Raw genomic sequence first — 25,092 nt, 5'->3', positions numbered from 1 at the left:
CAAGGCAGGGTAGAGAGTGTCAAAGCTCAGGTCTAACCTCATTACTCATCTGTCAAAAAACTTGTGGCCTGCAACTTCCTCCTGAATAATAACAAAATTCCTTAGCCTGGCTTTCCAAGCCTATTGGATTTGACTCAATTTATCCTTCCAAACTTGTTGGCCACCACCTGGCATACAGGTACAACCTATTTAACTGCTCTAAATTGATATTTTACTTTTAGTTAAGAAATAGAAATACCACCAACTATTTCAAAGAATTAAGACTAAAACAAGGTTAAAAGAAATGAATATGAAATGTTTTGTATGACAAAGTGCTATTCAAATATAAGGTATATGAACCTAGATACAGACCTTAAAGCCTCTATAAAAATTAACTCAAAATTGACACCACACCTAAATGTAAAACACAAAACTATAGAACTCCTAGATGATACCATAGGAGAAAATCTAGACGACCTTGGGGATGGTAATAATTTTTTAGATATAACACCAAAGGCATGATCCATGAAAAAAAAAAAAACTGATAAGCTGGACTTTCATTAAAGTTAAAAATTTCTGCTCTGTGAAAGACACTGTTAAGAAAATGAAAAGATAAGCCACAGACTGGGAGAAAATATATGCAAAGGATACATCTGATAAAGAACTGTTGTCCAAAATATACAAAGAACTCTTAAAACTCAACAAGAAAACAAAAACCACAATTTAAAAATGGGCCAAAGATCTCAACAGACACCTCAACGAAGAAGACATACAGATATAGATGGCAAAAAGGATATGAAAAGATGCCCCACACTATGTCACCAGGGAAATACAAATTAAAACAACGAGATACCACTATACACAAATTAGAATGGACAAAATCCAGAACACTGACAACACCAAATGCTGGCAGAGATGTGGAGCAGCAGGAACTCGCATCCATCACTGGCGGGAGTGCAAAATGGTACAGCCACTTTGGAAGACAGTTTGGCGGTTTCTTACAAAACCACACATATTCTTACCATGCAATCCAGCAACTGTACTCCATGGTATTTTCCCAAAGGAGTTGAAAACTAGGTCCACACAAATGTTTACAGAAGCTTTATTTATAACTGTCAAAACTTGGACGTAACCATGATGTTCTTCAGCAGGTAAATGGATAAATAAACTGGTATATCCAGACAATGGAATATTATTCAGTGCTAAAAACGAAATGAGCTATCAAACCATGAAAAGACATGGAGGAACCTTAATGCATGTTACTAAGTAAAGAAGCCAATCTGAAAAGGCTGTATGATTCCAGCTATATGACATTCTGGAAAAAGCAAAAGCTATGGAGACAGGACAATGAAAATACTCTGTATGATATTATAAAGGTGGACACATGTCCTCATACATCTGTCAAAACCCATAGAATATACAACACAAAGAATGAACCCTAATGTAAACTACGGACTTTGTATAATTGTGATGTGTGGATGTGGGTCCATCAATTGTCACAAATGAATCACTCTGGTGGGGGATGTGGATAATGGGAGAAGCGATGCTTGGGGGTAGGGAGCATATGGGAAATCTCTGTACCTTCTGCTCAATTTTGCTATGACCTAAAACTGCTCTAAAAAGTAAATTATTATTTTTTTAAGTTTGCCTTTTGTATATCTATCAAATTCCACACCCCTTTCTACTATAAACTACCTGAAGGGAGGAAGGATATCTCACTAATCTTTTCAGTCCTTGCATCTGACACAGTGCCGAGGGCATGCCAGATGCTTAACAAATGTATGTTGAATAAATGAATAGCCAGCGCTTAATAAAGACTTGTAAAAACTGGGCTAATAGTTGACTGAGTAAATCAACAGTAGGTCAATATAAGTTTCAACAAGATATCAAGTCCCCAAAGAGCATAAAGAATTGTTTTTCTAACAACAAAAATTACTTATATCTAGACCTGATAGTATACCAGTGGAATGTTTTTCGGTTCTTTTTAAGAGAGGAAGAATTATCCCAACTTATAACTGCCAATATCAATTGAAATAAGTTTCAAATTGGTGACTTCCAACGAGAGCAATTCAACTACCGAGTTTATCCAGTTTACCAACCAGGTCTACCAGTTTATGTATTTGAGCACAGTATAAATTGATTTGAGATTTTTCTAAATCCTGAAAACAGTTATTTATTCCATAAAGGTTCAATGTTAAAGCAGTTTAAGAAAATGATCTTTAATGATCCTCTTTACAAAACCCCAAAAAAATGAAGTGTCCAAAAACAGATTCCACTAGTCAACAGAACCTTTAGCGCATTTCAATTATGTTTATTACACATGTAAATACAACTTAAGAGGCAAGGTACAACTCATATTGTTTTCTTTCTTTTCAGAAAAAAAAGAACTCAATACCAAATCTAATTAATGATATTATAGATTAAACTATTACATTATCTCTCCTGGGACCGGGCATGAACACTAAATTCCTGGATGGCAAAATAGAACCGAATACATAAATGTCTATGGGGATTAACAGTAATTTACTTATTAATAGTCTCACAGGATACCTTTATGAGATCTCACAGGCAAGACAATTAAAAATTGTGGTCAGTGACACCAAGATCATGGACAGCAAATTCAGACCTAGCTGCTTTTCTATCACGATTAGTAAGGAAAATGTTGAAGGACCTCAAAACTTCAGGATTTAAAGGTATCTATGAAATTAAGGGATATTTCATCAAGAATATAATATTCCACCAAGTTTAACCTACTACTGTCTTCCAGTGCAGAAAAGAAATAATTATTTTAAATATAGTCAATCAGACAATTAACAAATTTCCAAACATCTGCCATATGGACTCCAAAAGTTCTCCATTCCTTCGAATGCTTCTCAAAATTTTTCTCTTTAGTACTCCTAATACATGAGAAGAAATCCAGCAACAGGCATAAAATTTCCTTGACATCTCAAATTTAATAAAAATTCAGGTGGATTTTTGTACTTTACTCATACCATAATCATGTTTCTCTTGATACAAAAAGAATCTTTTCTCCCTCAATCTTTAGGAAAACTGTCAATCTGGAAGCTTGTTGTATTTACCCTGTTGCTCTGGGTAGGCCCTGGTCCACTGCCTGCCATATAGCCACTGGAGTCTATTTAGGGGTTGGAGGAGGATCAAGTCTGTTTATTTTAGAAGCAGAACAGTGAAACTGGAAAGGAGTGATGAGAACAAGGCACCAGGGCCCCTGACGGGGCCAGACCCAGCACAGGCTCTATCTGTCCTGTGATCAAGCTGACTCAGCACCCTCCACCAGACTTTTCCTGTGAGGGGAGGTTAAGGACAAACTGGGCAGAGGCAACTCTTCCACGAGGGTGGGGGCGAGACATGTTGGCACTAGGCCCCTCTGGACTAGGCAAAAAAGGCCTTTGGCCAAGAGTATCCCAAGCTGCGCTGTCTGTGCCTGGAACAAAGCCAAGTTCTGGAGAGGAAACCTGGTACTCTCTGGTCACCAGGAAGGCCTCAGGTGTTCAAGAACACCCTGTAATAAGGGTCCTGGCCAGAAGGCACCTTCTTCCCCAAACTCAGTCATCACTGGGCGGCCTTCAAGAAGGGATATGTAAGGCAGCCAAACCTCCCGGGGCCCCTCCATTGGGTGACACAGGCCCCAGACTCCTGTGCATACTCCTCGGGAGCAGAGCTGTTGCGGTGACTCGGGGATTTCTGGCCACTCCATACCCCAAGCTGGGAAGTCTTAAAACTTTCTAGGCTATCAAGAGCTTATTTAACAGGGCTACGAAATTGCAAAATTATGCTGGAAAAGAATATGTTGTTTTGTATAAAAATACACTCACCAGTGCTCCCCCCAAAATAATGAATACGATGATCTTATTGGAAATTGTACATTATACTATCTACCTCTCAGCCAGCATCTTCTGAATACTTCCGTATTACAAAAAAAACTATTCAAGAACATTTAAAACACAAGTATTCACTGATTTTAAAAGAGTACCTTATAGTATTTGCAAATTTCTGATGCCACAAAAATTTCCTCCTTGTCCTGTTCCTATAAGCTATCTAATTAAAATGACTTTTCACTGCAGAATGTTTTTGTTCTGAATCTAAAACCACACTTAGAAATGTGGTCTTGGGCTGGCCTGGAGGCACAGTGGTTAAGTTTGCACGTTCTGCTTTGGCTGCCCGGGATTCACTGGTTCAGATCCTGGGTGTGGACATGGCACCACTTGTCAAGTCATGCTCTGGCAGGCATCCCACATAAAATAGAGGAAAATGGGCATGGATGTTAGCTCAGGGCCAGTCTTCCTCAGCAAAAAGAGGAGGATTGGCAGCAGATGTTAGCTCAGGGCTAATCTTCCTCAAAAGAAAAAGAAAGAAAGAAATGTGGTCTCACGGGCATCTTTCTTCGATTTCATGTGTGTGTATTCCTGTCCAGGTCCATATCATATATGTAAGAGCAATGTCACTGTTCTCTGAGTTTTTCTAAAATTGTATTTCTATCACATCACTCATTCACCGAAAAGTCTTTATATTAACTATGCAATTAAGTGCAAATTCTTCATTTTGGTAAGCTCTTAGTAATAAGGTCCCATCTCCACTACTATCTACAATCTCAACAGTTCTAGGTAGGCTGGGTCCATGAGAGCCACTTAAGAAACTCATTTTTACCTCATTGCCTTTTCTCATTTTAATCTCCATTCATAAAAGCCATCCCTTATTTTGAAGTTCTAAAACAAACATCTTTATTTTAGAATGTCACCTTAATATATACTGCCTAGTATACTGTCTAAAGATGGAAGGCACAAGGGGAAGACACTATAAGATCCCACCCATCCCTGTCAGTGCAAGAGATATTATTCCATAAAATAAACTGCTGACAATCCAAAAATACCTTACACTCAAATTTTGGCTACATATCTTTTTCTATTAAATGAAGAATATTCATTCTTTAAAACTAGAGTGAGAAAACATTAAAGATACAATTAATATTATTTCAGGCATATTAAAGAATCTTGAGTCCAGATACTTGAGTAGAATCTTATACTCTTGGTGAAAAACAAAGAGAAAAGAGGGCACTTTCATTGACAAAGGAATGAAAGCGCCACCCTCCAGATCTTGGTTAGAAGGCATACGCTAGCGCCCGTGTGAGTTCCCTAGGGCAGGGACTCTTCTCCCAAAGGGGACTCTGAACTGGTCTGGAGTTTTCCATAAGCAGTATTTATCGTTCCTATTGTACTAGTTTGAACTGCCTTCTTTAACAATTTAATCTGAGTTCAGGCGTCTGAGTTTAGGAAATACTTATTGTGGTTTAAGGAAAGCCCAAGCTTCCACACCTACCCTGTACTGCCATTATTGGTGCTAGGCAAGAATTTGTGAACACTGATTCTACAGCAATATTGATTATACTTTGCCTTGTAATAAAATAGATTTTCTACCTAATACTCGGAATATAGTTTTACTTAATTTCAATGTGATTTATTTCACCAAAGATTATTATTGAACATACAGCTTAACAGAAACCAGAAAAACTAGCAAGTTTATTGTTTTCTGCCAAATGTATGTCCTTTATCAGTCAGTGAAAAACATGAGCTCCTGAATTCTACTTTAAGATTTTTTAAGTTGAGAATATATTATTACTTGGAATAATTTCATTGAACTTATTTAAAGCAATTGTTATATATTCTTAGACGCTGCGCAATAAGATCATAGCAAGAGCTCTCATTTCTAGGTCCACCATGCGGCAAATGCTCCCCTCGGCACTTTGTGTGCATTACATTATTTAACCTCTTCTCCAACAGCAAAGTTGTTATCCCCATTTCACAGCTAGCAAAAATGAGGCTTAGAAAGGTTAAGCAAGGTCACAGGGCTGTTCAGCACACTGTAATTCAGATCTGAATCCTAAACCTGAACTTTTAATACCTATCTTATTCTCCCTTCATAATATTGTACTAATACTAAATTTATATTTTCATGTTACACTGTAAAAGCTTCAGGTGGAAGAAGTTAATCAAATATATCTTCTGAATCAAATATTTAATTATGTTCAGTATGATTTCCATTTTTAATTAATTTGGGGCATTTAATTTCTTTGAAAACAAAAAAATCTATATGAAACAAATACACTGTACACCTCAACAGCTGATTAAGCTGAACACCCATTCCCACCCCAGGCTCCAGAACAAAGAGGTCACGTTAAGGCAGAGCTGCTGCGGGCGCTCGCTAATTGGCTCCCTGGTAGCCTAAAGCAGCAAGCGCACTTCCTGGGGAACCCACCAGGCAGGGAATGACAGACATAGAGCACAGCTCCAGGCTCCAAGTAGAAAAGAAACACTAAAATCACTAGTAGTTAGGAGAGAGCTAATGATGTAATAGTATACAGTCACTATTTACAAAATATTCCTTCAAAATGCATTTCACAATTTTTTTAATGAGCTTTCCTGCTATTTACTAAAACAATTGTCTACCCACTCATTCCCCAACTTACGAAATCACGTTCAATGGTCAAGAACAAGCTCAAAGGCCTGTTCCATGAAGAGGCATTTCCTGATTTCCAGTGGACTGCTCTACCTTTCCACAGCAAACTCCACGCTCAACACAGCCACTCTGCTTGGATGACAGGTCATGGCTTCCATCTCTCTCTCCTAGCAGCCACTAGGACTTTAGTCCTCTATGAATCAACACCACCACCCCCAGCCCTAATAGAGCTTTACATACATAGTTGTTAAAACAATTTTAAAAACTGGCAATTTGAATTAAGTTTTACTCTTAGAAGGCCAAGCTGATTTGTGTAATTGCTATTTAAGTGGTAACAGCACTTTTGTCAGAAAGATTTATAAGCTTAAAATATATAAAATACACTTTTTTATTTGATGTATATTATATTTAATATAATAAATATTTATATAGCACATTTTAAGATTTATTTATAATTATGTTATAAAATATAATACTATATTATATTGAGTGCATTAAGTCAAAGAACAACAGTTTATCCTTAAAATACAAGTTCAAGGAGACATTTTATATGTCTGGATCCTAATATTCTTAGAAACTAGTTAAATGACTATAAGGAAAATCATTTCATAATCAAGTTAATTGCTTTATTTAGATATTTAAAAACACCCTGGCCACAGGTAACACTATCACCGTATATTAAATATATAGAAACAGCACTTGTATTTCAAAAGTTAAAGCTTTCTTCTTATGAAAAAAAACTAACCACAGGTGATGAGGTCATAGTGGCCCAAGTGGAAATGCACTAAACACAGACTCAGGGGGCCTGGAAGAAGTGGTGTACACAGAAGGAAAGGCTAAGTACACAAGACCCAGAAGTTATCCTCTCAGTGAAAAGGGGTCCTACAGGGACAAGATGTGCTAAAGCCAAAACCGCTGGAGAGGAGTATGTGTAGTAATCACAGTGCTAAGGTGAACACACTTTCAATGCAGAAATCCATAAGGAGTCACAGAAATTTGCCTTCTTATGTTCAAAGAAGGCAAAGTGTGTTTCAGTGATCAAAACCAAACTCTCAAGAACTGTTACTGTTTTGATACTAACCTGCTGGCCTTCAACAACTTACACCTAATCCCTATTCTCCAAAACAAAAATCTAAAATAAACAGGACAGCACCTCATTACAAACAAAAAAGAAAAAACTCAAGACTCTCCATCAAGACTAAAATGCCAAGTTGGATTCAAAGACTACAGATATGTTGCTGTAACACGTAGTTTTACAATGCTGTGTTGCATCAGATTTAAGATATTGCTTGAAGACACATCCTTGGAATAATCCTGTTTCTTCTCCCTTAGCCAACATCCCCCCTCCACATACACACACCAAAACAGAATGGTTAAGTCCTGTCTGTTTTAGCCCAGAAATATTTCTCAGAGACGCTCCCTTCTTTTTCATCCTCACTGCAAAGTGACCTCCATCAACTCTCACTTCAACAACTCAATAACTTCCTAACTAGTTTTCCTCCCCTTCCCCACTCCTGGCCCCAGCAAATCCCCTCTGCCCTAGGGCTATCTAAGATATTACTTTGATCAAGTCACAATCCAACTTAAAAATCTTTCATGTTCCCCCAATGCCTATACAATGTCCAGTCTCTAGCATGGAATTCAGATCTAATCTTTACATGCCTGTTTCTATGAGCTCTAAGAGCAGGATCTGTATCTTAATAACCTCTGATTTCCTTGTATATATTAAATATTCCAAAAATAATGAAAATGAAAATATCATTTGATGATCAGATCTGAAATTCAGAAAAAATCACTTGATGGACTGGAGTAGCCACACTGAGGAGACAACGGAACGAATCAGGAGACCCGGAAGGGCTTTCTTTGTATTCTTAATCTTCAGAGTAGAACACGTTCATAACAAAGATTTGCTGAGTGTGAGAGCTTTCAGAACCAAAACTCAATTCAAACCTTAACAATTTCAGATTTATACAAGAAATAACTGGACCAAATATTTGCAGTTAGGAACGCCAGTCTCAGAAGCCTGGAAGGTAGCACAGGCACATGACGGGAGGGACCTGCATACATTACGTAAAATTCAAACTGGTCAAGGAGAGTCCTCTCCAGCATAGACCCTGACAGTTCTAAAGTGGATCAGAAGAGCAAGGTCAATCTGGAATAGGCGATTTTAGCTGATGGGCCATAGGTGAAAAATAAACAGAACAATAAATCTCTAAAACAATTTAGAATCATATAAATTATGTGTTTCCAATGTATTTTTCTCAAAATACACATGTTCGTTAATGGCAATTAACAAATATTATTAATCTAAATGTAACAAGCTTCTCTGCTTCTTGGTTTTACAGAAAAATAATCCTCTCAAATTCTATCTTAAAAGTTAAACCAAAAAATTTACATATTGATTTACAAAAATGACTGCACTGGGGTCAGTGGAATATAATCTTAATACTTTCCTATCAGAAACCTCAAGAGGACTTACATACTATATCTTGCATTTGATCATATCATAACAACCTGTTCTCTTTAACTACTGGACTCGTTATGTGTTATCCTATGTCCAGTGCCTAAGAGCTCGTTAATTACCTAAACTGTATCTCCATAGGTCTTGTTAATTACCCGTCTCCTGTCTCAGAGGACCTTGTTAATAACTTGTACAGTCTCTCTAAAGAGGTCCTAACAACACATTAAAATTAAAGATGCTTTTCTTTTAGCACCTGTCAAGTGCTGTAAATTGAGAAATTTTCACATCAGTTTATTAGCCTACAGTAGTTTTTGTGGATTTTTTGGGCTTGTTTTCTTCTCTCTCACAGAATCTCTCTCTACCCCAATCTCTCAGCTCAAAAATAATAATAACTTAGCAAAGTCTGTCTTTTTTTGTTACGCAGCTTTTTTTGTTTTCAATTTTGACGTCTATAAATATCAATTTGCATTACTGAGTTAGCAAAAGGATGGCATGGTTGGTATCTGCAAATTAACCCACTGGGAGATGTACCAATTAATAAGAGCTATTATAATAAGTATTAGGATGACAAAGGGTAGAAAAGTTTCAAGTAGTGTCTGGGGAGTTAAGCATAAAAGTTCTAGTTAGTGTTAAGGGAACTAATCACATTGCATACTTCAAGTTCCCAGTCATTGTTCCACTGGATACATTCTGTAAATCCCTGGGCACTAATGGATTAATGGGTCTAAAAATCATCTCAAAAGTTTTTGTTTTCTGTCACAAATGAGGCTACAAATTTTCAGCTGTGTAAAAGATTTAGAGACTGCCATGAATAATAGGCAAATTATCTTTATTAGACAAATATGAACAAAAAATAAATACTGCTTTTAAAATGAACCTTATGCATGTTAAGGTTTATTAAGCCAAAGACTGAGCTTTAAACTTATACAGGGAAAAAAATGTCCATAAGGGGTGTTGTAAACTGAAGGTTTTATAACAACGAATAGGATCTTTTGTTTAGGATCATTTATTTACTACAACTTTTTAAAATCAAAATGTAAGCCTACAGTAAACAGTCTATCATTTTTTATGGACATGTTACGTAATTTCATAATGGTGACATGTTTATAAGCCTATAGTGATTTTTGATTTGTGAAAATTACAAACACATTTACATACACACTCTAGGTAACCAATTTTTTGTAGCTTCTAAGAGAGGTATGATACAACCACAGAGGGGGATTGACTAGTTAAGGAAGGAGGGAGAGACGGAGCGAAAGAGGAAAGTAGGTCAACCTGATCCCAAAAGTAAAAGGCATACTGTCATGAAAAATTACAAAATATTAGTCATAAATATGAGGTTTTGACCTTAGACACTATTACCATACTGCCCTAAAAAATAACTATTTGGTCTAAGATCATCAGCTCAGAATTAGACAGGTTCTTCCCCAGCAAGTACTGCAAATGGAAATATACGTATATATGCTCTAATAAAATCAGTAATACTAGGAATAATATTATAAAACATACCATAAAGTTATCACAGAGCAACTAAGAGTCTGCTACATGGTATTCACAAGCACAGTACAGCAGAAAATAATAAAGGGAAAGCACGTTCTCTGGCCAAGTCACAAATAGAAGGATGTTCCCAAAACAAAATTCTCTGATAAAAATACCTCCCGTAAGTTCTTGCTCTCCCCTGAGTTGCCCTCTAACATCAAACAACTTTAGCTCCTCATACAGAGTATGCTTATATTATTGACTCTATTTTTTTTAAATTTCAGAATAAGACATACACAACCAATTTTCTCCTTATATTAATGAATTTCCTTGACCAGGTGGAGTTCTTCAGTCCTGAACTTTTTCATGGAGCCTTAGAAGAACATACATTACAGAGTTTCTCTTCAATTTATGATAGGTAGCATACAAATATAAGCATATTTTTTAAGTGTCATTCATCAGTACTGACGCCTAGATTTCACCTAAATCCTGAGAAACAATTCATCCACAGATGCCATAAATATTTACGAGGCAGACATTTCTGCCTGGTCTTCAATGCCTACTATGATTTAGATGTTTCTTACGTATTCTGCCAAATCCCACACTCCTCTCCACGTCCCTGGGTTAGTCAAACCGATCTTCTTACTGTGCCCTCTACCTTAGTCAGGGGCCTATCAACTAGGAGTCTGCCAGCACAACTCCTGATTCCTAGTCATAAATACGTACTTACTGAACTCTTATGAAATAGATGATATAATTTAGATCAACAATTTTTAAACCTGAGTGAGAATCAGTGGGAAGTTTTAAGAATGCTGATTTTTATTTCAGGGCCCGCTCACTAAAAATTCTAATTCAGTCTGAGTTAGGACCTAACACACTGTAGTTTAAAAAGAAATCCCCAGACACCCTTGATGATCAGCACCGAGGACACACACTGACCTATGTGCTGTGGGGCACCCACAGAAGAAGATTCAGCACAAACATTAAGAAGCTTATATAGCTTGCTTGGAAGACTAAAACCTAGACACACTAAATATCATATAGCAATTACGTTCTATATCACCAGAAATCCAAAGAAGGGAACACCACGTTATCAATCAAAAAAGAATTAAAGAGTTTTTAGCATCAAAGACAGCTAGGATCAGGACCCTCAGACATAAGTTAACTGTGCCTTCCACGATCCAGCCAAGGATTAGAGACAGCAAGGCTTACAAAGACCTCAGTGTGGAGTGGTGCGTAGGGAAGTTAACTCACCTGGAACAAAAAAAAGCCTAAAATACAAGAATCCTTGGGAGTTAGAAAGAACAATTTAGATTTGGTGTTGCAAACCTGTGGTTCTTAAACTTTTCTGAACTAGGCTTTCTTAAACAGAACAAAGGGTACTACGGCCCCTGTGCCCTACATGCTAAATAATAATAATGCTAAGTGCTATACTAAACATATGCAAAAAGTGCAGTAACAATGTTCTGAGAATTATCACTCAGTTTCTTCAATCAGTTATTCTTGGTTAGGAAGCGTTCCACATGCATTCAGGGACTCAAAATGCATGAGTTTTTATCTTATGGCTCTGCTCTTCTCAAAGATCTGCATTCAGCTAGTGCAGGGTGTAGCAAACTATTTCCGTAAAAGGCCAAATAAATATTTTTGACTTTGCAGGCCATATAGTCTCTGTCATAACTACTCAACCCTCCCACTGTAGCACAAAAGCAGCCATAAACAAATGGGCGGGCTGTGTTGCAATAAAACGTTATTTACAAAAACAGGCAGCAAGCCAGATTTCGCCCACAAGCCTGGTGTGCCAATCCTTGGTGTAGGGTATGGAGGAGGAGAGGTGACACGGAGGACTGCCCAGGAGGTTTTCACAGACAGACCTGACAGTGGAATGCATCTCTTCCACTAACTCTTCAGTAAGCCAGAGCTTGGTCACATGTCCCCACCTAACCAAACGGTCCAGCTGTGTCTCTGCAAAAAAAAGCAAATCTGGTTTGGTGAATAGACCCACCTATTTCCACTTTCTAGTGGAAAAATAGCCTAGTGTTAAAGATGAACTGGTTGTGAGTAAATTATTGAAAATGGTATAACAAACGTGCAGGTATTTTTTTTTGAAAATAATATACTGCTGATGCAAAAAAGCATTACTTCACAAATTGTGAGGTTAACTACACAACAAATTAGTGGATACTGACGATGCTAAACTACCTGTGATTTATAATTAAAAAGCAAGAGTAGCAGCAATTCTAAAATGCAAACAACTCAACACCAATAATAAAGTGATAAAATATTTTCCTGAAAGTTACAAGAACTCCAACTAATTTTCACGTACACCTGTAATAGGAGTTTTGCAGCATGCCAAGTGTTAGATAGTATCCTAACTTCTCCGAACTAGCACGGATGGCACACATAGTACTGTGTACTTACCACACTCAATTCAGTTTCCTCTAGATCCACAGTTAAACCATATTTCTTAAGTGGCGGCACTGAGGTTAGGACATAACTGAGCTCTGGCCAATGGGGCGTACGTGGAAGCAACACACACCACTGCCAGGCGTGGCCACTTGTGATCCTCCACTCTCTTTCCCTGCTGCATGACCTTGGAAGCCACGTGTCAAATGGAGCATCACAAGACGGAAGAAGCCTGGTTCCTGAGCAGCTGTGCAAGGCACCCACTTCTCCCATCCCCATCCCAGTGAACTACACTGTGACAAAGAGCAATGGACTTTTACTGTGACAAGCCACTGAGATCTGGGGCTGATGATTACACTTGATAACCTAGCCTAACTAATACAGAGTTCTTTAATAAACTCTAGAAATGTGCTATTTAGGGTATGAATATCAAATTTTACTAGTCTTTAAAACTCACTTAGATTTCTAATAATGTTTAGCTGTACATAAAAATGCACATATTTGCCTTTATGGACCTGTTGTCAGTATCAGAAAGACCTTCACAGCCTCCACTGGGCTGGAAGCAGGAGACTAGGGGAACGAAAGCATTTCAGGAAACTGACCTGCTATACTGTGTCCATTCATTCAAAAAACCTCCTCTAACACCAACCACCTACCAAACAAATTTAGGGCAGATGAATGAATGAAAGGCAGGCCCTGCCCTCGAGTTGTTCACGGTGGTGGGAGGGGAAAAAGTGACTGGTCTGTTAGTGAACAATGGGATACCCACATAAAGTAAGACCACGTAAGAAAATGCTGCAGCACAGGACGTGTAAGAGGAGGGAGGGTCTCAGAGAAGAGCGGGCATGCAAGAGGAAAGAGACGGAGATTCAGTAACTGCGGGGAAAGGTTTCAAAGAGCCCTGCTCTTTGTTGAAACAACCCAGCAAAAAGCCTAACTCATTTCCTCTATCAGTTTTATGCAAGGCTACGGGATCTACTCCAAGAACAGAAGCAAAATGCACTATTTTTTGTGATTTACAAGGTAATTTCTTCAGGTGGACTTACACTAAGAAACAAAAACTCAAACTTTTAAGGAAGCGTTCCTTAGTACTTTAAAATTTTCGGCATAAAGAAAATTCTCCAGTTTTAATCATCCACATTATTCACCTGGAGGGTAACAATATGATTCCCATGCACCTGCAACCACAGGTGAGCCAGTTCACTCACAAAGAACAAAATCCAGTTCCACAGGTATGTATTTTACCCTTAACTTTGTTCATCATTCTCACAAACATCGGTCAAGAGTCCAGGACATTCTGTAAATAGATCTACTTAGCACAACTGGAAAAAAAGGAATTCACAGCACGTGTCCTAGCAATGTGAGTCTATAGCTTCAAAAGCACACTTGGTTATTAATGTGAGAAATCTAAAATGTCCCATACAACTGAGGGACGATACTGGGAGGGTAAATAGGAATACACCGCTACATAAAGACAAAACTACCTCGACTATATCCTCCCAATTTCCACTCAAGATAAAGCTGCTTTCCAAAAATTTAAACTGTACTCTCTTCCTGAATCTATTTATATTCAATCCTTCTTTCTTATACTATTAATTAAAGAGCTACTCCTTTATTACAAATGTTTTACATTTACCACAAAGATGGTTTGTGACACCAAAAGGAAGAGTAACTTCCCAGGAATCTATAAACATTTCTGTCCTCATATCTGGCATCTCACAGAACACGAAGATGAAAGAATATGAAGAAGAGAAAGTCTTAAACTTAAAAATCTATTGTTTTTTACATATTTGCAATCATTTTATATATATATGATGAAATAGCTCTAATTTTGATAGACAGCATTAGTACTGAAGTACCCCAAAACAAAACCTTAATCTGGCAAAATGCCACACTCTTAAAACCTGTGGCCGTCATGTAAATAGCCCAAGTACAGGGCAATTAACGATTTGAGGGTACTTATTTTTCCATAGGCTCCCCAAATTTAAAAACATTATTTTCCTCCCATTTCCCATTTTTCTTGCTTTTCTTTTACTCTAAAAATCATATAAATTATCCAATCTCTAAGTTATCTCAGATAGTTGTTTTCAACAATCGTCTTCAAAAAAAGTTCAGCACGGATGGCAAAAGAGCAAATATATATATATATATTGTCCCCTTTAATTTAGGACTTAATGCAACATGTGGAGTACACTATGTAAAATATCAACATAAAATATCTGAGAATCAAAACTATGGGCTCCTTAAGAAAATATTAATACCATATGATAAAGCATATTTGTTTGGAGTATAGTCTATAAAGAAAACTGAACAATATTTTCTAAAGCCATAGTAAATAACCATTTATTGCTAAAAGAAAACAACAGAAATACATACTCCCCTTTGAAAATTTTAAATGCACGTTTTAATGTCATTAGAAGATTAGAGAGGTGAGAGCAGTCTAAAAGGTTTACTGTTAACACTATATTTTCTGTTTCTAGTGGGACAAAATAAAGCACTGTTTTTGAATAAAATACGACATGACAGTATATAAAACATAATAGCAGTTACCATTTTCAAGTTCCCTATTTGGGGCCTGGCATTGTACCATATACTTTCTCATTATCATCACCCAATCCTACCAAGTAGGTATTATTTTCCTTGTTTCAAAGATGGAGATGCTAAGGTTTACTGAGGTGACAGAGCTATTAAGCCAGGAGTCCCACTCAGGTCTGTATACCACACACTGTTGCCTAAAAGACAGACTTCTATGTCACATGGCAAACATTCTGCCACACTCTTTTATGGTAATTGCTTAAGATTCCAATAAATTCATCTTATTCTTTGCTTGAGGTTTCCTTAATCCACTATTTCACCATCACTTCTGCAAAATCCATAATCTTATTTAAACGCATACAGTTCCAACTGGTACTAAAGAATAAGTACCATTAATACATAACTGAGAACTCAGATTTTGAAAATCTAACCTTTATCATGATAGGGATTATTTCCAGGACTATAAATCATCATACAGATACTCTTTGATGTAACTATAGTATCCACAAGCGTCACTGAATTCCCATAAACATTCGCAAATAAAAACCACCTCTAAATAGCCATTTAATAAGGATAGTTAACACCTATTAAGAAAACCATTAATACTTAACTTAAGCCACTATTTCTTAAAGGCCAGCCCATGGGCTGCTATTGGTCCACTAATCCTCTTCAGATATCCCATGAACTAATCCCTGGAAAATAATATCTAGAAACACAACATATCACCTAAAGTTCTGGCTAGAATTAACACCCACTGGTGATTCACTCTCCCCATGTCTCATCAAAAGCTATGCCGTTCTCTCCATAAATTTTGGTGAGTTTCTGGCTCATATAAGTAGAAATAGACTAGGGTAGGGATTAAGAATCTTTTATCCTTCTAAGATAAAAAGTGAAGTTCCAAAGATGTATGCAATGCTGCCTGGCTCCATAATTAATGACAAAAATATAAGAATTTTTTTCAAATAAAAGGAATTTAAAATATTCAAGTATTTAAAAGGGATATTTGGTACTTTCAAGTACAATATTTTTCAAAATAGCACAACTTCCCCCATGCTAAGCTTACCTTGAAGATGGCATTATATTTGAAGCCCTGAATTTGGTTGTAAACGGATTAGTTGACTCATAATCAAAATAGTCCTGACGATTTTCACTAAACGCATTAGGTGATTTCAAGTCACAAGGGCTATCGGATCCCCCATTGTTAAGTTTATCAGATCTTCTGCTGTCTTTTTTTCCAGTCACTCTTTCAAATAGGCTAACTTTCTCCCTTTTCTCTCTTTTATTTTCTTTTCTTACTTCAATTGATTTTGAAAATAAATTCATGCTGCTGTCCCATGACTCAGTGCTTTCTTCAAATGGATTTTTCTTCCTTGGCAGTGTTGCAAATTTTTGGGGTAATGAAGCCGTCACATTTGTAAATGGGTCATTTTGTCTTCCGAAAGACGATTCACCTTCATCCACACTGCTGTCAGGTTGGTTCATTTTAGAAGTATCAAAGCTTAATGTTCTTCTGTGTGGAGATTTGAGACTTCCTGCAAACAGTTTCGTAGTTAGAACATAATCAGTGACACATTACATACTATTTGACACATTCTGTGTGCACACTGCTGCTTTTAGAATGACAGCAATTAGCTATTTAAAGATATGAACCTTTAAAATAATCAAGGAAAACAATCTTAAAATGCTAAGGTATGACAGTCTGAAGTATGTGGGGTAATGACAATTACTATATTTCTAGACGATCAGGAATGTACTCAGCTCAGAAAGAAACGAGCACACAAACAAACAATAATGTCAAAATAGAGGTTCTACTTGGCGTGATAGTGCCATAAATTCTCAAAGACTTTTTTTCATCATTAGCATTAAATTTACTTCCTTACTTCTGAACATAAAAGGCTTTTTTCTAAGAACTTTCTGATTAAATGGAATATTCATTTATGCTGCAGGCTTTTGAGATAGGAGAAAATAGCAGTACAAAAAGAAGCCAGGCCATGAAAAGCGACTGGGACTCCTTTTTATTATCATCTAATCATACAAATACAATACTGAATGTAGACAAGCTCTGCCTTTAATAAACATCAATTTTGAATACAGTAGGTACTCAATAAATATTTGATGACTAAATTTAGAAAATACTACGAAGAAACTGTAATTTTTATTTTCTAATTTTAGAAGTTAAACTTTAAAAATTAAAAGGATAGCTCAGACCACTGAGAATACAATTAGAAAGAATGTGTCACTCACCACTTTCCGGAACCACTCCAAAAGACTCTATCTGGCGTCCAAGAAGATGTGTGTGACCAACAGCGCCAGACTTGAGTTTCTCAGAAGACGTGTGGGTCCCGGTTAAATCAGACATTGAATGTGCTGAAGAGAGTCGCTGAGGACCCAAAAGGAAAGGCTTTTTTGGTTTGGATTTCATTGGTATTTCACCACTTGAAAATTCAGTACTGGCATCAGGCATGTGAGAACTTGGAATGATTGCAGAAGACGTATCAGAAAATGTCCCATCATTTTTTCTCCCTTTCATCTTATCTTTTAATTTTGCAAAAGGAGATCTTGTTTTGTCCTTCATTGATAAGTCAAACATACTTGCTGTCATATTGTTCCTCATGAATTGAATATTGACCTTTATCTCACCCCTGTTTTTGACTCTTTTTCCTTGTTTGGATTCTAATCTAAACCACCTTAAAGAGAAGGAAAAACTGGGCTGTAACACGTAATGAAAAGAGGATATCGAACTCTGTTACATACAAATAGTTTTTCAGGTAAAGCTACTATACATCGAGGCACTCTAAGCGTTGGACGAGAATCTGTCAGCCAGAGCACTTCTGGTTTTACTCATTGTTCAATTTTAAAAAACTGATCACTGGCTCTGTGAGGCGACAGATTCCGAAGGAATAGGGCTTCAGTAAGTTTGAAAGGTTTTTAGATACCTTTTCTTTCATGATTCAAAAACATTCAGCATCAAAAATTCTTACCAACAATAGTTATTATGTTTCCATCTGGGATAAGTGTTGCTAACCGCCTAAGAACATATCTTAACTTTAAAAGACACTAAAGTAGAGAATGAAAGGATTCATCAATACAAACTATTTTTCAGCACTATAAAATGATAATGACTACATTTTTAATAAAATAATAAATACTCAGTCCCTATTCCAAAATATTTCTTCTGTAAAAACTATTAAAGAATTTTGTTAATATTTGAGACTATTATATATATTGTGCTAATCATGAAAATTGCATATGATGTAATTTAGATTCATATAAAATGGATTAAAAGCCCTTTCCTGAATAAAATATGAAATAAAATATGCAATAAATAAAATGAAGAATAAAATGAAGGAAGTGACAAATAGCAATAAACCTTGTAAAGAGTTTTTGAAGAAAAAGGAAAGCTTAAATGCTTCCTATTAGAATCTATTGGCTTCATTTACTATTTCTACTATTACCATACTGAATAAAAAGTATGTTAATTGGAGGCAAATCTTATGCTTTTAGTCACTTCAATGAATTAAAATGCCCATTTTTAAATAATGTATAAGAAGCAAAGTTTATTTTGGTTTTGTTTATAGTATTTTTATCCATGAGAAATTCCCCAGTTGTCAGAGTCACAAGTGGTCATTCTACAGGGCAAACAGCCAAAAAACTGCAAAACCAAACCTAGAAGAGAGTTTCTACAGTGTTTTCACATTACTTAACAATGAAGCATAATATCCACTCCTGCAGACAGGTTATTACTTAAATACACCTCTAATCAAGTGTAACAAATTTCCTCAGCTACAAAAGAACTAAGATCTAATTTTACATTAGTTCTTTCTCTCTCTCATTGTTACCAACAGGATACGCTGGAAAAAGCTTACATTTACCATACATCAAGTGGAAGACTGGCTCACAGGTCTTTCCGGGCAGGAGAGAAAACTGGCACATAATATATATACCAGCTACATCTTAGCAAGTAATATGCAAGAGAAATCTTTTCCTAACTAATTTGGAGCAATTCAATCAATCAAGATCTAATTGCATCAAAATAAGCAATTTTTAAAAAATAAAATATTTTACAATATAAAGCATTAACCTGAGACCTTAAACTGAGAAAAGTTCTTATCTGAGGCAAACAGTGAAATCTGAAGACCCAGTGACTAGCAGTAAGATGATGACAGCAATAAACTCCGTGGAATAGAGAGCACTGAACACAAAACTGAGCACTCGAAAAGCCTAAAAATAAAACAAGGTTATATACCCAGTTATTAACTCACAGTCTTGGAAAAGAGAGTCATTTTCAATGGGGGAGAAATACTTCAGATGGATGGTACATGAGAAATACTCTAACTTCCCAGGTTTTATAGAAAAGAGGTGAATGAATATACTTTGCAAGAAATGTACCAAAAATGAAACAAAAAAATCCAAGCATGCAGGATTTCCAACTATATAACAAATCAAAGCCAATCTGAGAAAAAAATAAATCAATAACCAAATAAATGGAAGGGGGTGAAGGTAATCAAAACTCATAGAATTTTAGAAATAAGACCAAATAAATCATCTACTTTAACATCCTTATTTCATAGATGAGGAAACCGAGGCACAGAGAATGATAAGTAACTTTCCAATGTCAGATTAAAGTCAATAAGGAAAATATCCAAAGTTAACAAATAATATCTGCACAGAAACAGAAATTCTTTCATTCGTATCTGATGAACCGCATATGTTAATAAGGTTAACCACATAGCTGGTCCTATATCACAGGACACGGTATTCCATCGCAGACATGAGAGCCAAAGAGGAAGGCAATGGAGGTTTTCTCCTGCTGGAGCGCAAGCTCCTTGAAGGAGGTTTGCCTTGCACCAAATAAACATTTATTGAATTTTTATTTCTAAAATTGTACTCTTAAAACCACCAAGCTACACCTCTGTGTGTGTTGCATTATTTTGTTTTTTTGGTAGGGAATGCTAAAGACTTAGGTAAACTTCAAAGAATAAAGCAAGTCAGTGTTTAAATACAAACTATAAACACAGAATATTTTCCATCCTCTCCCCTCCAAAAAAAAAGAACTGCAAAGAACCTTAAAAAATATACTAATTTAAAATTTGGGCATGACAGATAACTTCAGCCTCTTTAACAGCAAGTGATAGAATAGGGAAGTCTTAATGAGACCTTCAAGAATCATTCCAGAGATAGCACTTGTTTTCCCAGGCTTGGAAAAGATAAAATAAAGACATAGCATTTGGGGCTTAGTGGATTAATGCTGATTTTTTTTTCACCTCTGGAGTGCTGGATTTAAACTGTATATGGCCTCTGTTCAATTTTTAGTGGGCACAGGTCCATGTTCAAAACCATCACACATGTGGGAACTATTCCCAAGCAATTGGTGCTGTGTGGTCAGAAATGGGACAAGAGTGGCAGTGAGGGTGCCAGAGGCCAGGACGCAGGTGCACTGCAGAGACGCACACGAAAGTCCTAAAACCTGCATGTGTTTCAGTCATTCCTAACTCCAGGGACTCTGTTATTACTTTTCATGAGCACTAAAAAAAAAAGCAACATCACCCACTTTTGTTGTAAAAAAATCAATAGATATTACCTAACAGCATGAACGATTTTACCATTCTATTATTAAACACTGTATTATTTCCTTAAATCTCCTGCCAGAACCAACCCAGACACCCAGTAAAGTGAGAGATACAAAAGTTCTCTTTCCATGCCCACTCAAAGTGTTCAGGCCCTTTTTCCTCTCTCCTTAAAAGAAAAAAAAAAGCGGGGAATTAATTTCAAGGTATAAAAGTAAGTAAAATAATATTTTAGCTGTCACACTTCTTTGTCTATCATGACACAACTGGAAGACGAGCTATAAAAACTTGTCTTCAGTGTCAAGAGTAAAGTGTCACACCCAGCAGTTTCATGGGACTTCTAAGTCAGCTGGTAGCCTTCATCACTCATACAGGTTACTAAAAAGCACTTGGGAATATGCTGACAAGGTTCAGCAATGTGGAGAATATCAAATATCTTTCTTGCAATACACCGGTGCCTCAAGCCTGTCTCTTACTGTGCCACATGTACAGCTGTGCTGGAAAAGGAAGCTATTAAATATATTAAAAAACTAGGAATATTACCAATAAAGATATCTCATCAAATATGTGGTCCCCATTTATCCACAAAGAAAGAAAATGTTACGGATTTAATAACATATGAAAATCACTTTGAATACAATAAAAGCTCCGTTGATAACATTTAAAAGATTTTCCCCAAAAAAGTTCTAATCAATTTTATATAGTAGCCAAAAGAGAATTTCTGTAGGGAGACTACGATATTAGAGTATTGCTTACAGCCAAATTTACCGTAATTGTGATGCGACCAAAGATAAGGAGTAAAACAAGAAGAAACACTAAAAACTTATTTATCTCATGCTCAGAATTTTGGGGTTCACAGTTGGGCCTACTTTCACTTGGAAAATCTATATTTTAGAGAAGTCTTCTCTATATCAGTCACTAACATTAAAAGTACTGTAAATGCAGTAAGAAATCTGAAGTTACAATATACTTAGACAATTACATTCAAAACACTCTAAATACTATATAGGAAGTGTCATCCAAAATTGGCGATTTGAAACAAATTATTTGGTAATTATCCATTTTTCATCTTAAATTTGATGAAGAGCTCTTCAGAGGAAACCGAATGCCACTTTGTAGGTATCAAACAGATTTATTAAAATCATTCATATATACTCAACTTTACACTTTTAAAACCTTTTTCTTTTTTAAAAAATTATTTTCATCTCCTCAGTTACTTTAAAAATTTATTTTTCCTCTTGCATTCCTTGTATTTCTTATCTTTCTACCGTTTTATCCTGTCTATATTAAATCTTCAGTAAAGACCTGACTTAAAAATTTTTTTTTAATAAAAATAAAAACTCCTATGAAGTGAATCTTGCAGGAAGCTATGTGTAGAAAAGAAGAAGAGATGGTCGTTCTAAAACCTAAGAAATTAAGATCAACTTCAAGAAAGTTATCATTATGAAAAAGTTTTTAAAAGGGTAACGAAATTTTAGTTATGACTGAAAGAAATAACGAAGCTATTTTGGAAATTTAAAGTCCTCTTATAAATTCAACCCACATTTTTCTCTCATTAATTTCATCAATCTTAACGTTCTCTCAGACTAGAAAAATTATAAGTTTAAGGAAAGGGTGAATATGCCTATCTCTGAAAACACACTATTTTTCAATTTAAGAAATCATATCCTAGTGTTAATTTACATTATGGTTTTTTAAATGAGGAAATAGCTATCCTAAGCTTGAAGTCACATTAAAAAGGCATGTGTTCACTGAAGATGTTATTAAATCATTTCATGACAAGAAATTAATCATTATCTCCAATCTGACAGCATTTAATATGGTCTAAACACATTTGCTTTGCGGACCTAATTCTGAAGTAATACAGTAGCTCCAAAATATTGTGAATTCAAAGGAAAATGTTAGTGTTCAAGGTTGAGAATGTTTGTGCATACTTTTAAAACTTTCTTTTACCAGCTTTAGACTCCATCAAGATGTACTGACCCTGACAAATGGCTGAGCTACAATAAAAGCCAACTGTGTTTATAAGGGTGAGATGAAATACTGAGTGCTAAATTTGGTAATTTATCTTTTGACAGCTTCAGAGTTCAACATATAGATATGACGTTATATTGGCAGATTTAATTTTCTGATGTTCCATTTCCTGGAAAATTGTAATGTTTAAAGATCATAATTTACACGTATGCTGTTTTCGTTGGGCAACACTGTGATCCAGTCCTCTTGTAAGTAATGAAACAATGGTAATTTACTTAAAATTCAGAGCAAAAATTCAATTATTTAAGATGTTTACTTCCAACAAATGAGAGAATGGATCATTAACGACTTCACTTTTAAAATGTTTCTTCACAAGGGCTATTTTTACTTTCAGATTAATGCAAATATGGTGCTTAAAACTAGGTCATATTTCAGTCCAAAAACCAAAGCCCCAGGTATACAAATAATTTCCAAGAACAGAAAATCCGTAAGTAAGATATAGTTAAGCTCCCCAAATTCAAAATAAATTACATAACTTACTCTGTTTTCCTTCTTTGTTTGTCCTCAAAGATGTCATTGAGATTGATTGCCACCTGCCCTAAAAACTTATCCAGACCCACCAGGGACCTGTGCATAACTATGAGGAAAAGAATGTACTTCTCTGGATTGCCCTGCATTAGCAACCCAGGTAGCTCGAAAGAGGCCTCCTCCTTCCAGACTGGCTCCAGGGTTTTCTCAGCCACAGAGGTGGAGTACTTTTCCTTGCCCAGCTGAATTATAGTGTACGTGTCATTGGTGCCACTTTTGCCTTTTGGCTTAAGATCTTTGGCTTGGAGCACTGTGACCTGCACGTGGGTTGGAAACCACTTTTGGGCTTGCTCGGACAGCATCATTCTGTCCCGGTTCTCCGCACCGAGTGCACCAGCGCAGGCAGTGCCCCTCCCGGGGGGAGCGCCTAATTCCTGAAGCCCTGCATCCTAAGGGCACTTAACAGGGACCGGCAAACTCACAGCTGCCCACCTCCCCTAGGGCTGACTGATGTCCAAACGCCTCACTGGGGCAGCCCGGGGGCACGGCTGCTCTGGGGGTCCCCTCTCCTCGGGAGAAGCACAGGGGCCCAGCATCACCTGGCCGCGCCGTCCAGGCCTCCGCGCGGAGCCCGCGCCCCGCGTCCGCACCTTCACGCGCTGCGGCCCCGGGGCCCGGCCCTCGGCGGCGGCGGCGGCTCCCGGGCCTCGGGCAGGGGAAGCCTGGCCTCCAGGGCCGGGCGGGCGGAGGGCGGCGGCGGCGGCGGGGGGCGCCCCCGCCCTGCAGCCCAGAGCTCGCCCGCCCGGAGCCGCAGCCCCGGCCTCCTGCCCGCCTCCCGCGGCCGGGCCGCCCCCGCCGCCGCCCTCCGCCCGCCGCGCGCCGCTCCGCGGGCCCGGCCCGGCTCCTCCTCCCGACCCCGGTAATACGAACCGCCGGCGGCTCGCGCGGCCTCGCTCCCTCTCGCCAACCTCTCCCTCCTCCTCCTCCCCTGCGCCTCGGCTCCTCCTCTCGGGCGGGGGCGGTCGCCTGGGGGCGGAGTGGGACGGGGCGGGGGACGCGGCCGCCCCGGCGCCGGCGAGCCGCGGGGCGGGCCGCGGGCCGCGGGCTGCAGGGCGGCGGGCACAGGGCTCGGCCTCGCCGGGCCGGCGGTTCCTAGCACCGGGCGGGCGGCGGCAGCGGCACTTCCGGGTTGGCCTTCTCCATGTTGGTCTCGGGAACGCGGCGGGGCGGGGCCGGGCGGGGCCGCGGGGTCAGGGGTCAGCACCTCCCTGGTTGCCGTGGCGACCGAGGGCGCGCGGCGGGAGCTCCCCGCCCAGCGCTTGCTGCTCCTGAGGTCGGTTCGCGCCAGCTGCTCCGGCCAGGCGCGGCGCCGGACTCTGGACGTGGGGCCTGCACAGGCCGGCAGCGGGGCTCCGGGGAGAGCGGGGAACCGCGCCCGAGAGGAGGCAGTCAAGGCCCGGGGCCTGCCCGCTCTGGGAGAGACCCGGTTTCAATCTTCGGAAGCTGCCTTTGCTGCGTCCTGGATGCCCAGTGCCTGGCACGGAACGGGCGTTCGATGAAGGGTGGTGGAATGAATCAGTCCCCTTCACTGACCGAAAACACACTTTCCCCAACCCCTTATCCACTCTTCTCTTTTTGAAGACAGGGAAGGCTGTTAAGTGGCTAGGATGACTCCCCGACTCAGGCGAAGGGAGA

General features: G+C 38.3%; 1 protein-coding gene across 2 annotated transcripts in view; it reads right to left on the bottom strand.

Moving 5' to 3' along the window:
• The window catches only part of RAB11FIP2 (RAB11 family interacting protein 2), a 41,519-nt gene extending 17,303 nt beyond the window's left edge, over positions 1–24,216 (bottom strand). Inside the window, exons 1-3 of one of the 2 annotated variants that reach the window (XM_070482442.1) lie at positions 23,410–24,216; positions 17,573–18,015; positions 16,392–16,860 (exon numbers count right to left, since the gene is read on the bottom strand). In XM_070482442.1, the coding sequence (XP_070338543.1) occupies positions 16,392–16,860; positions 17,573–18,015; positions 23,410–23,762 (1,265 nt within the window). In that variant the 5' untranslated portion in view covers positions 23,763–24,216. The remainder of the gene's footprint in view (positions 1–16,391; positions 16,861–17,572; positions 18,016–23,409) is intronic. The other variant, XM_014849254.3, reaches the window with a different exon arrangement.
• Between the last annotated feature and the right edge of the window lie 876 nt (positions 24,217–25,092).

This window comes from Equus asinus, chromosome 2 (assembly GCF_041296235.1).
Source record: "Equus asinus isolate D_3611 breed Donkey chromosome 2, EquAss-T2T_v2, whole genome shotgun sequence".
Lineage (NCBI taxonomy): Eukaryota > Metazoa > Chordata > Mammalia > Perissodactyla > Equidae > Equus > Equus asinus.
This window is presented reverse-complemented; position numbering and strand designations above follow the sequence as displayed.